The following is a 14,175-nucleotide window of genomic DNA, read 5'->3' as shown; positions in this document are numbered from 1 at the left end:
GGGGGGGGGGGAAGGGGGGGGGGGAGGAGGAGAAGAGAGAGAGAGAGAGAGAAACAACAGGACAGTGCAAAGTCATTATTGACTACCCCAAAGTTTTCCAGGAAGGGCTTGGAAAATAAGAGGAGCCAAAGCTAAGATCTTTATTGACCGCAATGCTATGCCTAAGTATTTTAGAGGCCAATTGGTAGAGTCAGAACTGGAATGTCTGGAAAAACCGAGCAAAATACAATCCTTACAATTTGCAAAATGGGTCGCACCTGTTATTCCTCTCCTTAAGTCAGTCCGACTTTGTAGAGGCATTTGGTAAGGTGTCACATCAAAGGTTATTGCAGAAAACAGGAAACAGAAGATGGGTCATTTTCTAGTTAATAAGATGTAATGAGTGGTGTCCACAGAGATCAGTGCTAGGGATTTAACTTTCTTACAATTTATATAAATCACTGGATGAAGGCACCAAAGGTATGGTTGCTAAATTTACTGATGACACAAATGTAAATAACAAAGTAAGTTGTGAAGAGGACACAAGGAGGCTGCTAAAGATAGGCTAAGTGAGTGGGCAAGTATCTGCCAAGCAGAGTATAATGTGGGAAAATGTGCAATTGTCCATTTTGGCAAGAACTTAAAAAGAGCATATTATCTAAATGGTGAGAGATTGCAGAGCTCGGACATGCAGAGGGATGTGGGTGTGCCAGTGCACGAGTCACAAAAGATGAGCATACAGCTTCAGCAAGTAATTAAGAAAGCTAATCAAATGTTATTGTTTACTTCGAGGGGAATTGAATATAAAAGTGGGGAGGTAATGCTTCCGTTATCTAGGATATTGGTGAGACTATATCTGGACTAGTGTATACAATACTGGTCCCCTTATTTAAGAAAGGACATAAATTTGTTGGAAGCAGCTCAGAGAAGGTTTATTAGACTAATACCTGGAATGGGTGGATTGTCTCATGAAAAGTTGGAGAGGCTAAGCTTTTATCCAGTGGGGTTTTGAAGACTAAGAGGTGACTTGATTGAAACGTACAAGATCCTGAGGGGTCTTGACAAGGTGGATGTGGTCAGGATGTTTCCTCCTGTGGGAAAATCTAGAACTAGGGATCACTGTTTAAAAAAAAAGGGGTTGCCCATTTAAGACAGAGATGGAGAAATATTTTCTCAGAGGGTTGAGACGCTTTGAAACTCTCCTTCCAAAAAGGTGGTAGCAGCAGAGTCTTTGAATATTTTTAAAAGCAGAAATAGATAGATTTTTGATTAGCAAGGAAATTAAACATTATTAGGAATAGGCTGGAATGTGAAGTAGAGATTAAAATCAGATCAGTGGATTTAATGGTGGAGCAGATTCAAGGGGTTGAGTAGCCTACTCCTGCTCCCATTTCAGATGTTTGTATCTCCGTGTGAAAGCCTAATTGAGAGGGGCAGTCTGTGTTCAAATACTGCACAGCATTCTGCATCATCACCCCAAAATGCTGCATTCACTGGCCTAACTATAAGACAATAAAAAGGCATCAAGACCTCAATCCAAATGTTTTTTAAAAAACATTTATAACAATACTGATATGACCTAAAATATGGATCTGTAAATCAAAAATGGTGCCAAATATAAATTGCAGCAAAAAAGCAATTAACTATGCCAATGAAAGTCAGCACAGGCACAACAGGCCGTATCAACTACTTCTGTGCCATAATTTCTATGACATAGGCTTCTCTTAAATGGTAATTTAGATTTAATCATTTACAAATTTCCTAAATTGTAGTTGCATAACACTATTGTGAGACTGTAATAAGTTGCCACATTTCTGTTCATTTAGACATCAAATACTCCATCGTTTCATCCTCCCCTGCTGCCAGTCATGTGAAGAATGGTATGACAAGGATAAAAGGTGAATGTCTGTAAGAGGAATTGTTTTTCACTATGGATTGTTTTGCACCGGAGGCTGGGAGTGGGTGGCACATTGGATTCAGAATTGGGCGAATTGGTTGTACTGTCTCAAATGAGTTAAAGTATGCCTCAATCAGACCATCTTGGGCAGCCCTGGCAGCTTGAGTGAGCACACAGTCGAGCAGATAAGAGAGAGCACAAGAGCTCATGGGGAGAAAGTTAGGGAACACAAAAGTAGGAGAACAAGTTAAAGAAATGTATGAGAAAATAAACAAGGGTTTCACCTTCCCCTTCCCTGTGCACACATGCACACACCCTCTCCCAGCAACAAAGAGAAAACCCTCTCTCCTCACACCCGCTCAAGAGCGAGTAAGCAAGAGTGCAGCTGTCAGGTACACAGCGGGTGGAGGGAATATTTTTTAGATGTTAAAATTCTTGAGCCCTTGGGTATCATGTGCATTATCTCAGTTTTGCTGGTTCACACTCTAACTCATACTGGCACTTCAAGAAGCTGCCTGCTTCCTTTAGCACAGCAGCAGCAGCAGCCCATCATGCTGTTGTCTGCCATCACCACAGGTGCCAGGCTGACAATCCCACCTTCTGGAGACACTCAATGCCACTCAATTCGGTACTGAGTTTGCCTCCTGCCCAATTATAGCATTTACAGTGTTGCATGAAGGTGTCAGGAACCCGAACTCATCTGGGCTTAGGGGTCCTGGCCCTGCTTTGAAAATCCAGCCCCAGGAATCTACTAGCGAGTCAAATCTCAGAGCTAACTCCAAGTTATGCCAACTCCTAGATTCATCCTGTACAGTTCTACTAAACCCCAGGCTTTCACTGCAAAATTGTCAGATTAAATGACTCACTATGCTGCCAAATTCCAGAAGTCCCGTTTCATTATCATCAAACATTAAGATTCACCATCCAATGCTACCGAAACATTTAGATTAGGAAGAGTTATATAAACACTATTCATTGGAGTCTTTGTTGTCAAAGGAGCCTTGGTAAGTTGTGCAGGGATCTTGTATATGATACACACTTGATGCCACTATGCATCCATAGTGGAAAGGGTGCTAGTAAAGCAGGTTGCTTTGTGCTGGATTGTGATGAGTTCATGTGAATGTTGTTGAAGCTGCACTCATCCAGGCATGTGTATTCTGTCACATTCCTGATTTGGGCCGTCAGGAAGCGAGTTACTCAGTGCAGAATTTCCAGCTTCTGACCTGCTCTGGCAGCCACAGTATTTATATACACATAAAAATGTGATTATATATTATGTATATAAATCTTTTCCAAAAATAATACACAGAAATTGTGAAATTCAATTCTACATCGCAATTAAAATCCCATTACATACTTTTCAAAAATGTAATTTGACTTAGTCAGTGCCTCTGGTAACTTCTGCATGGCATAATTAACTTCTTGCCATAAAATAGCAAATTCTGACTTACTGGGCCCGATTTTACCATTGCGTTGTGCCCGTTTTCGGGCGCAGAAACGTGGTAAAGTCGGGTGTGAGGCCATTAACGCGATCTGCGCCCACATCCGCACAGATGCCCACTTTACCGAGGCCTGGAATGGCCGCGATCTGATTCGCGCCCGAAATGGGCACAACGGGCAATTTAAATGCATTTGCATGCATTTAAAATGAATTAGTGAACTGCCCGCCCAACTTTATCAGCATTTCCCACTTTACCATCGCTTTCGCCAATCCGGAATCGGGCCGAAATGGACATACTAAATAAAAGTCTGTTTCGGGCGCTCCAGCTGCTAAAGAGATAAGTTCAGCACTTCCAATGGCTCTCTGACTCAGATCGGGGGGGGGGGGGGGGGGGTCAGATCATTCTCTTGGAGGGGGGAGGAGGGAGGAGGAGAAGGAGGCGGGTCAATGTACCTCTGGGGGGGGAGGGAGGGGGAGGGGAGGAAGGCGGGTAAGATGTATCTCTGGTGGGGAGGAGGGGAGGGAGGCGGGTAAGATGCATCTCTGGTGGGGGGGGGGCAGTTGGATCTCTGGTGGGGGGATGGGGGGGTCTGCTGCCACTCTGCGGGAGATTGGTGAGGGGGGGAGAAGGGGGCAGGGGGTTGCGATCGGTCTGGATGGATAAGGGGGACAGTGATGTCTGTGGGGGCCATTGCTCCCACTTTTGGCCCCGGGCCACTTTCTCTGCTTTTTGCGGCCCGGGAGCGATCTGACACGGGCGCGCTTTTCCAATTTTTCTTCGAACTGCGCATGCGCAGTTCAGAGCTCCGATCGTTTCCGGCATGATAAGCCCCGCCCACAGCACGATTCAGATCCGCAATTTTTGTTTCAGGCAAAGTGCATATGGGGGCGTCTGAAAGCAGATTTCCAAGTTGGATCTGAATTGCGCCCAGATTCAGCACTTAGAATGAAAATGGTAAAATTGGGCCCACTGCATGGAACCTTACTATCTTGAAATTATTCTTCCATCAAGGACATATGTAGGTCCCAACTCCATGGTCTAAGACCAGGCCTGTGCGATCTTTCAGCAGGCAGCGTACTAATTGACCACCTCATGCTCGCCATCCAATTAAGGACAGAAGATGGATTCCAGAGGCGCAGGCCAAATCAGAGGACCTGAAGCTTTGAAACACTGGCAACTGCACTGGGAGAGGTAGGTGCTGCTAAGGCAGCAAAGGGTCTGTGAATGCTTCATCGTGGAACTGGTCTCGGAGACACGCAAAGGTTTGAACAATGAGGGCCAAAGTCAATCGGCTTTTGAAGTGGAGGGGAAACCCTTCAAGTGAATTTTGTTTTGGTCATACATGCAGCCTATCATGTCCATATCCACAGAGCTACCTGGTTTGGCACTCAGCAGGAAGATGCTCCACTACCAGTAAGATCCTGGCAACATCCTCCCCATCCTCCAGCTTCTACCTACCCGATGGTGATGGGTGGCCTATAATTAGCTTATAATGGCTAATTTTGGCTACCCACCATCATCAGGTAGGTAGCTACCTCCATTGTTCTCTTGCCTCCAGCAAGATCACCACCCACCAACTAAACATGCAAATGCGCAGGTTTGCTCTGGTCCCTTCTTTAAACCTGCCTCCACAGAATTAAATGATTCTGCCAACCACGAGCACCACAGTCCATCTGTTAGTGTAGAATTAAATGTCAGCCTTCTGTGCTGCAGTCTCTGCAATTCAGAGGACAATTAAACTTTTTAAGCACTAAAATCCTACTTCACTGCAATTTGCAAATAAATGGATAATTCAAAGATTCATCAGAAAGATTGAACTGCTAGAAAACATTATGTAATTATTTCCTAAATTCCATACCAATGTATAATTGCTTCGAACAAATCCTGATAAATAAGATATTACGGGTACGTATAAATGTTAATGAGTACAACTCACATGTTGCAATGACATAAACTGCTCCTTTCAGCATATACTTCAGCTCCTTTTCCCTTGCCGCCTCAACAGCCTTGGTAAAGATTCCTTCCCAACTGTAAAGCTTCAAAAGCTGGAAGACAATTAAAATATAGGTTAAATAAGAACACAAATGCATTCATGCAACTCTTCCTAACCTAAAGGTTGGCAAAACCAGTCTGGTGCAAGGCATTTGAAGGAAAAGGCAACACAACATATAAAATAATTTTGAGTGGCACTCAGGTGGTCCTTGGAACAAAATAATTATTTAAGATTCTACTAATTTCTTTAATAGACCAAAGAAGAACAAAGAACAACAAAGAAAAGTACAGCACAGGAAAGACCCTTCGGCCCTCCAAGCCTGTGCCGATCATGATGCCCTAACTAAACAAAAAAAAACCTCTGCCCTTACTTGGTCCGTGTCCCTCTATTCCCTCCCTATTCACGTGCCAATCCAGATGCCTCTTAAATGTTGCTAATGTGCCTGCTTCCACCACCTCCTTTGGCAGCGCATTCGAGGCACCCACCACACTCTGCATGAAAAACTTGCCCCGCACATCTCCCTTAAACGTTCCCCCTCTCACCTTAACATAGAACATAGAACAGAACAGCACAGAACAGGCCCTTCGGCTCACGATGTTGTGCCGAGCTTTATCTGAAACCAAGATCAAGCTATCCCACTCCCTATCATCCTGGTGTGCTCCATGTGCCTATCCAATAACCGCTTAAATGTTCCTAACGTGTCTGACTCCACTATCACTGCAGACAGTCCATTCCACACCCCAACCACTCTCTGCGTAAAGAACCTACCTCTGATATCCTTCCTATATCTCCCACCACAAACCCTATAGTTATGCCCCCTTGTAATAGCTCCATCCACCCGAGGAAATAGTCTTTGAACGTTCACTCTATCTATCCCCTTCATCATTTTATAAATCTCTATTAAGTCTCCCCTCAGTCTCCTCCGCTCCAGAGAGAACAGCCCTAGCTCCCTCAACCTTTCCTCATAAGACCTACCCTCCAAACCAGGCAGCATCCTGGTAAATCTTCTCTGCACTCTTTCCAGCGCTTCCACATCCTTCTTATAGTGAGGTGACCAGAACTGCACACAATATTCCAAATGTGGTCTCACCAAGGTCCTGTACAGTTGCAGCATAACCCCACGGCTCTTAAACTCCAACCCCGTTAATAAAAGCTAACACACTATAGGCCTTCTTCACAGCTCTATCCACTTGAGTGGCAACCTTTAGAGATCTGTGGATATAAGAACATAAGAAATAGGAGCAGGAGTAGGCCATCTAGCCCCTCGAGCCTGCCCCGCCATTCAATAAGATCATGGCTGATCTGACGTGGATCAGTACCACTTACCCGCCTGATCCCCATAACCCTTAATTCCCTTACCGATCAGGAATCCATCCATCCGCGCTTTAAACATATTCAGCGAGGTAGCCTCCACCACCTCAGTGGGCAGAGAATTCCAGAGATTCACCACCCTCTGGGAGAAGAAGTTCCTCCTCAACTCTGTCTTAAACCGACCCCCCTTTATTTTGAGGCTGTGTCCTCTAGTTTTAACTTCCTTACTAAGTGGAAAGAATCTCTCCGCCTCCACCCTATCCAGCCCCCGCATTATCTTATAAGTCTCCATAAGATCCCCCCTCATCCTTCTAAACTCCAACGAGTACAAACCCAATCTCCTCAGCCTCTCCTCATAATCCAAACCCCTCATCTCCGGTATCAACCTGGTGAACCTTCTCTGCACTCCCTCCAATGCCAATATATCCTTCCTCATATAAGGGGACCAATACTGCACACAGTATTCCAGCTGCGGCCTCACCAATGCCCTGTACAGGTGCATCAAGACATCCCTGCTTTTATATTCTATCCCCCTCGCAATATAGGCCAACATCCCATTTGCCTTCTTGATCACCTGTTGTACCTGCAGACTGGGCTTTTGCGTCTCATGCACAAGGACCCCCAGGTCCCTTTGCACGGTAGCATGTTTTAATTTGTTTCCATTGAGATAGTAATCCCATTTGTTATTATTTCCTCCAAAGTGTATAACCTCGCATTTATCAACGTTATACTCCATTTGCCATATCCTCGCCCACTCACTCAGCCTGTCCAAATCTCTCTGCAGATCTTCTCCGTCCTCCACACGATTCACTTTTCCACTTATCTTTGTGTCGTCTGCAAACTTCGTTACCCTACACTCCGTCCCCTCCTCCAGATCATCTATATAAATGGTAAATAGTTGCGGCCCGAGTACCGATCCCTGCGGCACGCCACTAGTTACCTTCCTCCAACCGGAAAAACACCCATTTATTCCGACTCTTTGCTTCCTGTCGGATAGCCAGTCCCCAATCCACTTTAACACACTACCCCCAACTCCGTGTGCCCTAATCTTCTTCAGTAGCCTTTTATGGGGCACCTTATCAAATGCCTTTTGGAAATCCAAAAACACCGCATCCACCGGTTCTCCTCCATCAACCGCCCTAGTCACATCTTCATAAAAATCCAACATGTTCGTCAAGCACGACTTTCCCCTCATGAATCCATGCTGCGTCTGATTGATCGAACCATTTCTATCCAGATGCCCTGCTATCTCCTCTTTAATAATGGATTCCAGCATTTTCCCTACTACAGACGTTAAGCTGACCGGCCTATAGTTACCCGCCTTTTGTCTCCTTCCTTTTTTAAACAGCGGCGTAACATTAGCCGTTTTCCAATCAACCGGCACTACCCCAGAATGCAACGAGTTTTGATAAATAATCACTAACGCATCCACTATTACCTCTGACATTTCTTTCAATACCCTGGGATGCATTCCATCCGGACCCGGGGACTTATCCACCTTCAGTCCCATTAGTCTACCCAGCACTGCCTCTCTGGTAACATTAATTGTATTAAGTATTTCTCCTGCTGCCAACCCTCTATCGTTAATATTTGGCAAACTATTTGTGTCCTCCACCGTGAAGACCGACACAAAAAACTTATTTAAAGACTCAGCCATATCCTCATTTCCCACTATTAACTCCCCCCTCTCGTCCTCCAAGGGTCCAACATTCACTCTAGCCACTCTATTCCTTTTTATATATTTATAAAAACTTTTACTATCATTTTTTATATTAATTGCTAGCCTAGCTTCATAGTCTATCCTTCCTTTCTTTATCGCTTTCTTAGTCTCTCTTTGTTGTTTCTTAAATTTTTCCCAATCACTTGTTTCTCCACTATTTTTGGCCACTCTGTACGCAGCTGTTTTTATTTTAATACTCTCCTTTATTTCCTTCGTTATCCACGGCTGGTTCTCCCTTTTCTTACAATCCTTGTTTTTTGCTGGAATATATTTTTGCTGAGAACTGAAAAGGATCTCCTTAAAAATCCTCCACTGTTCCTCAGCTATCCTACCTGCCAGCCTGCTCTCCCAGTCTACCTTAGCCAATTCATCCCTCATCCTATCATATTTCCCTCTGTTCAAACAGAGGACACTGGTTTGGGACCAAACTTTCTCCTCTTCCATCTGAATCAGAAATTCGACCATATTGTGGTCACTAGACCCAAGAGGGTCCTTCACAATAAGATCCTTAATTCTACCTACCTCGTTACACAATACCAGATCCAAAATAGCTCGTTCCCTCGTCGGTTCCGTAACATGCTGTTCAAGGAAACTATCCCGACAGCATTCTAAGAACTCTTCCTCCATTCCACCCTTACCGACTTGAGTCTGCCAGTCAATGTGCATGTTGAAGTCCCCCATGATTATTGCCGTTCCGTTTTTACACGCATCCCTTATCTGCTTGTTTATAGCCCTCCCTACCTCAACATTATTATTTGGGGGCCTATATACCACACCTACTAGTGTCTTTCTCCCTCTACTATTCCTCATCTCTACCCATAATGATTCCACGTTTTGTTCCTCAGAGCCTATGTCATCCCTCAGTACTACCCTGATATTATCTCTTATTAATAGCGCGACCCCACCACCTTTTCCTTCCTGTCTATTCTTCCTAAACGCCTGATACCCCTGGATATTCATCTCCCATATATTCATCTTGGATATGGACCCCAAGATCTCTCTGTTCCTCCACAGTCTTCAGAACCCTACCTTTGACCCTGTAATCCACATTTAAATTAGTCCTACCAAAATGAATCACCTCACATTTATCGGGGTTAAACTCCATTTGCCATTTTTCAGCCCAGCTTTGCATCCTATCTATGTCTCTTTGCAGCCTACAACAGCCCTCCACCTCATCCACTACTCCACCAAACTTGGTGTCATCAGCAAATTTACTGATCCACCCTTCAGCCCCCTCCTCTAAGTCATTAATAAAAATCACAAAGAGCAGAGGACCAAGCACTGGTCCCTGCGGCACTCCGCTAGCAACTTGCCTCCAATCCGAAAATTTTCCATCCACCACCACCCTCTGTCTTCGATCAGCCAGCCAGTTACACCTATCCAATTGGTCAGGTTTCCCTCTATCCCACACCTCCTCACTTTCATCATAAGCCGACCATGGGGGAACTTTATCAAACGCCTTACTAAAATCCATGTACATGACATCAACTGCCCTACCTTCATCAACACACTTAGTTACCTCCTCAAAAAATTCAATCAAATTTGTGAGGCACGACTTGCCCTTCACGAATCCGTGCTGACTATCCCAGATTAATCCGCATCTTTCTAAATGGTCGTAAATCCCATCCCTAAGGACCTTTTCCATCAATTTACCAACCACCGAAGAAAGACTAACCGATCTATAATTACCAGGGTCATTTCTATTCCCTTTCTTAAACAGAGGAACATTCGCCATTCTCCAGTCATCTGGCACCATCCCCGTGGACGGTGAGGACCCAAAGATCAATGCCAAAGGCTCTGCAATCTCATCCCTTGCCTCCCAAAGAATCCTAGGATATATTTCATCAGGCCCTTGAACCTGTGCCCTCATGTAATTGACACTTCCATCCTTGGAAAAAGCCTCTGATTATCCACCCTATGTCTCTCATAATTTTTGTAGGGCTCTATCAGGTCTCCCCTCAGCCTCCATCTTTCCAGTGAAAACAATTTTAGTTTATTCAACCTCTCTTCACAGCCAACACCTTTAAAACCAGGCAACATCCTGGTGAACCTTCTTTGCACTCTCTCCAAAGCTTCCATGTCCTTCTGGTATTGTGGTGACCAGAACTGCACACAATACTCCAAATGTGGCATTACCAAGGTTTTATATAGCTGCAACATGATTTCTCAACTCTCGTACTCAATGCCCTGACTAAAGGCAAGCATGCCTTATGCCTTCTTAATCACCCTGGCCACCTGTGTTGCCATTTTTAGGGAACTGTGGACCTGCACGCCCAGATTCCTCTGTATGTTAATGTTCATAAGGTGTTCTGCCATTTACAGTATAACTGATACCTAAATCTGATCCTCCAAAATGCATCACCTCGCATTTTTCTGGATTAAACTCCATCTGCCAATTATGTGCCCAAGTCCCCAAACTATTTATTTGCTGTTGTATCCTCTGACAACCCCCGGCACTATCAGCAACTCCACCAATCTTCGTGCCATCCGCAAACTTACTACTCAGACCACCCACATTTTCCTCCACATCATTTATATATACACTACAAACAATAGAGGCCCCGGCACTGATCCCTGCGGAACACTAGCTACAGATCTCCATTCTGAAAACACCCTTCCACTGCTACTCTGTCTTCTATAACCAACGTAAGAAGTCTCACAACACCAGGTTAAAGTCCAACAGGTTTATTTGGTAGCAAATACCATAAGCTTTCGGAGCACAGCTCCTTCGTCATATGGAGTGGATATCTGTTCTCAAACAGGGCACAGACACAGAAATCAAATTACAGAATACTGATTAGAATGCAAATCTCTACAGCCAGCCAGGTCTTAAATGTACAATGTGGGTGGAGGGAGCATTCAACACAGGTTAAAGAGATGTGTATTGTCTCCAGACAGAACAGCTTGTGAAATTCTGCAAGTCCAGGAGGCAAGCTGTGGGGGTTACTAATAATGTGACATAAATCCAACATCCCGGTTTAGGCCGTCCTCATGTGTGCGGAACTTGGTTATCAGTTTCTGCTCAGCGACTCTGCGCTGTTGTGTGTCGTGAAGGCCGCCGTTGTCGTAGCGTCTGCATGGTTTCCCCAATGTACCATGCCTCGGGACATCCTTTCTTGCAGCATATCAGGTAGACAACGTTGGCCGAGTTGCAAGAGTAGGTACCGTGTACCTGGTAGATGGTGTTCTCACGTGAGATGATGGCATCCGTGTCGATGATCCGGCACGTCTTGCAGAGGTTGCTGTGGCAGGGTTGTGTGGTGTCTGGTCACTGTTCTCCTGAAGGCTGGGTAGTTTGCTGCGGTCAATGGTCTGTTTGAGGTTGCGTGGTTGTTTGAAGGCAAGAAGTGGGGGTGTGGGGATGGCCTTGGCGAGATGTTCGTCTTCATCAATGACATGTTGAAGGCTCCGGAGGAGATGCCGTAGCTTCTCCGCTCCGGGGAAGTACTGGACGACGAAGGGTACTCTGTCCACCGTGTCCCGTGTTTGTCTTCTGAGGAGGTCGGTGCGGTTTTTCACTGTGGCCCGTCGGAACTGTCTATAACCAAGCCAGTTCTGTATCTATCTAGCCAGTCCACCCCGAATCCCATGTGATTTTAATTTTTCTACCAGTCTGTCAAACACCTTACTAAAGTTCCCTCATCAATTATCTTTGTCACCTCTTCAAAATCTCAATCAAACTGGTGAGACATGACCTTTCCCGTACAACACCATGCTGCCCGTCACTAACTAGTCCATTTTCTTCCAAATGTACATATATGCTGTCCCTCAGTATCTTCTCCAAAAGCTTCCCCACCGCTGACGTCAGGCTCACCGGCCTATAATTTCCTGGATTATCCCTGCTTCCTTTCTTAAACAAGGGAACAACAGTGGCTATTCTCCAGTCCTCTGGAACCTTGCCTGTGGTCAAAGAGGATGTGAAGATATCTGTTAAGGCCCCAGTTATTTCTCCCATTGCCTCCTGCAGTTAGCTGGGATAGATCCCATCCAGTCCTGGGGACTTGTCTACCTTATTGCAATGTAGGATACTCAACACTCCCTCCTTCGATATATTGACATTCTCTAGAGCGTTCACACACCTATCCCTGATCTCAACATCCGTCATGTCCTTTTCCTTGGTGAACTGATACAAAGTACTCATTAAGGATCTCACCCACTTTCTATGGTTCCATGCATAACTTTCCTCCATTGTCCTTGAGTGGGCCTACTCTTTTTCTTGCTATCCTCTTGCTCTTAATATGTGCATAAAAAGCCTTAGGATTCTCCTTGACCCTACCTGCTAATGATTCAGTTGGTACATTAATTATCACACATATCAAAGAACAAATTTAAGTCATGATCCTAAGGAAATTGTTACCTAAACATCATCTGAAATCAATTTTCTTCCAAAACTAAACTTACTAACAGTGCAATAGGAGTAGGACTCTAGGAGCAGTTCAGCAGAGATTCACTTGACTCATTTCTGGGATGAAAGGTTTATTTTGTGGTGAATGGTTGAACAGTTTGGGCCTATTCCCATTGGAGTTGAGAAGAATGGGAGGTGCTCTTATTGAAACATGCAATATCTGGAGGGGCCTTGATAAGGTGAATACCAGGAAGAAGCTTCCTCTTATGGAAGAAACTAGAAATAGGTGACACAGTTTAAGAATCCGAGGTCTCCCTTTTAAGACAGAGATGAGAATATTTTTTCAGAGGATTGTTAGTCTGTGGAATTCTCTTCTCCAGAGAGCAATGGAGGCTGGACCATTGAATTTATTCAAGACCGAGTTAGATAGATTTCTGACAAACAAGGTAGTCAAGGGTTGTGGGGAGAAGTCAGAAAAGTGCACTTGAGATCACAACCCGATCAGCCATGATTTTATTGCTTTCCTGCTCCTAAGTCATATGTTCCTATGATTTTGGAAGGATTAACTGAATAAAGACAATGCAAGCAAATTAATCAGATTGCACCTTCATGATGTAATGAGGAGCAGTTTGCATTTATATGATGACACTTTTCACAACCTCGGGGTGCCTCAAAGTTCTTTTACAGTCAATGGAAAATTGCTATAATACAGAAAACATGTTTGTAAGACATGGACCAATAAATAGCAATGAAACAAATGTCAAGACTTTTTTTTAAAAAAGGTATCGGGTGGGGAATATATGACCTCGGGAGAATCTTTGCTTCTCCTTAATTATACTATGCATCTTTCATCTCCACAGAATAGGGTTGACTGGGCATCTTATACAAAAGGCAGCACCTCAAACATTGCAGTGCTCCCTCAGTACTATATCAAAGTGTCAGTCTCTTTTTACATGCTCAAGAATCATAGAAACCCTACAGTACAGAAAGAGGCCATTCGGCCCATCGAGTCTGCACCGACCACAATCCCACCCAGGCCCTACCCCCATATCCCTACATATTTTACCCACTAATCCCTCCAACCTACGCATCTCAGGTCACTAAGGGCAATTTTAGCATGGCCAATCAACCTAACCCGCACATCTTTGGACTGTGGGAGGAAACCGGAGCACCCGGAGGAAACCCACGCAGACACGAGGAGAATGTGCAAACTCCACACAGACAGTGACCCAAGCCAGGAATCGAACCCAGGTCCCTGGAGCTGTGAAGCAGCAGTGCTAACCACTGTATGAATTCTCCCCCTCCCTCCCCCCCCCCCCCCCCCCCCCCCCCCCGCTCTTTCGTCTGAATTCCCCCCCCCCCTCCACCCCACCCCGCTCTTTCGTCTGAATTCTCCACCCCAATGGGGCTTGAATCCATAACCTTCTGATTCAAGAGGCAAAAGTGCTACCACTGAGCCTAGGCAAACATCTCAAGTAGGAGCACAGA

General features: G+C 44.9%; 1 protein-coding gene across 4 annotated transcripts in view; it reads right to left on the bottom strand.

Annotated features, from left to right (window-relative positions):
* LOC144495804 (ATP-binding cassette sub-family C member 8-like) overlaps positions 1-14,175 on the bottom strand; it is a 201,691-nt gene that overhangs the window by 122,807 nt on the left and 64,709 nt on the right. For all 4 annotated transcript variants that reach the window (XM_078216299.1, XM_078216298.1, XM_078216300.1 and 1 more), the window contains exon 10: positions 5,255-5,363. In XM_078216299.1, coding sequence (XP_078072425.1) covers positions 5,255-5,363 — 109 coding nt within the window. The remainder of the gene's footprint in view (positions 1-5,254; positions 5,364-14,175) is intronic.

Source organism: Mustelus asterias, chromosome 7 (genome assembly GCF_964213995.1).
Source record: "Mustelus asterias chromosome 7, sMusAst1.hap1.1, whole genome shotgun sequence".
In the NCBI taxonomy this organism is placed as follows: domain Eukaryota; kingdom Metazoa; phylum Chordata; class Chondrichthyes; order Carcharhiniformes; family Triakidae; genus Mustelus; species Mustelus asterias.
Note: the sequence above shows the minus strand (reverse complement) of the source record. Positions and strands in the feature narration are given on the sequence as shown.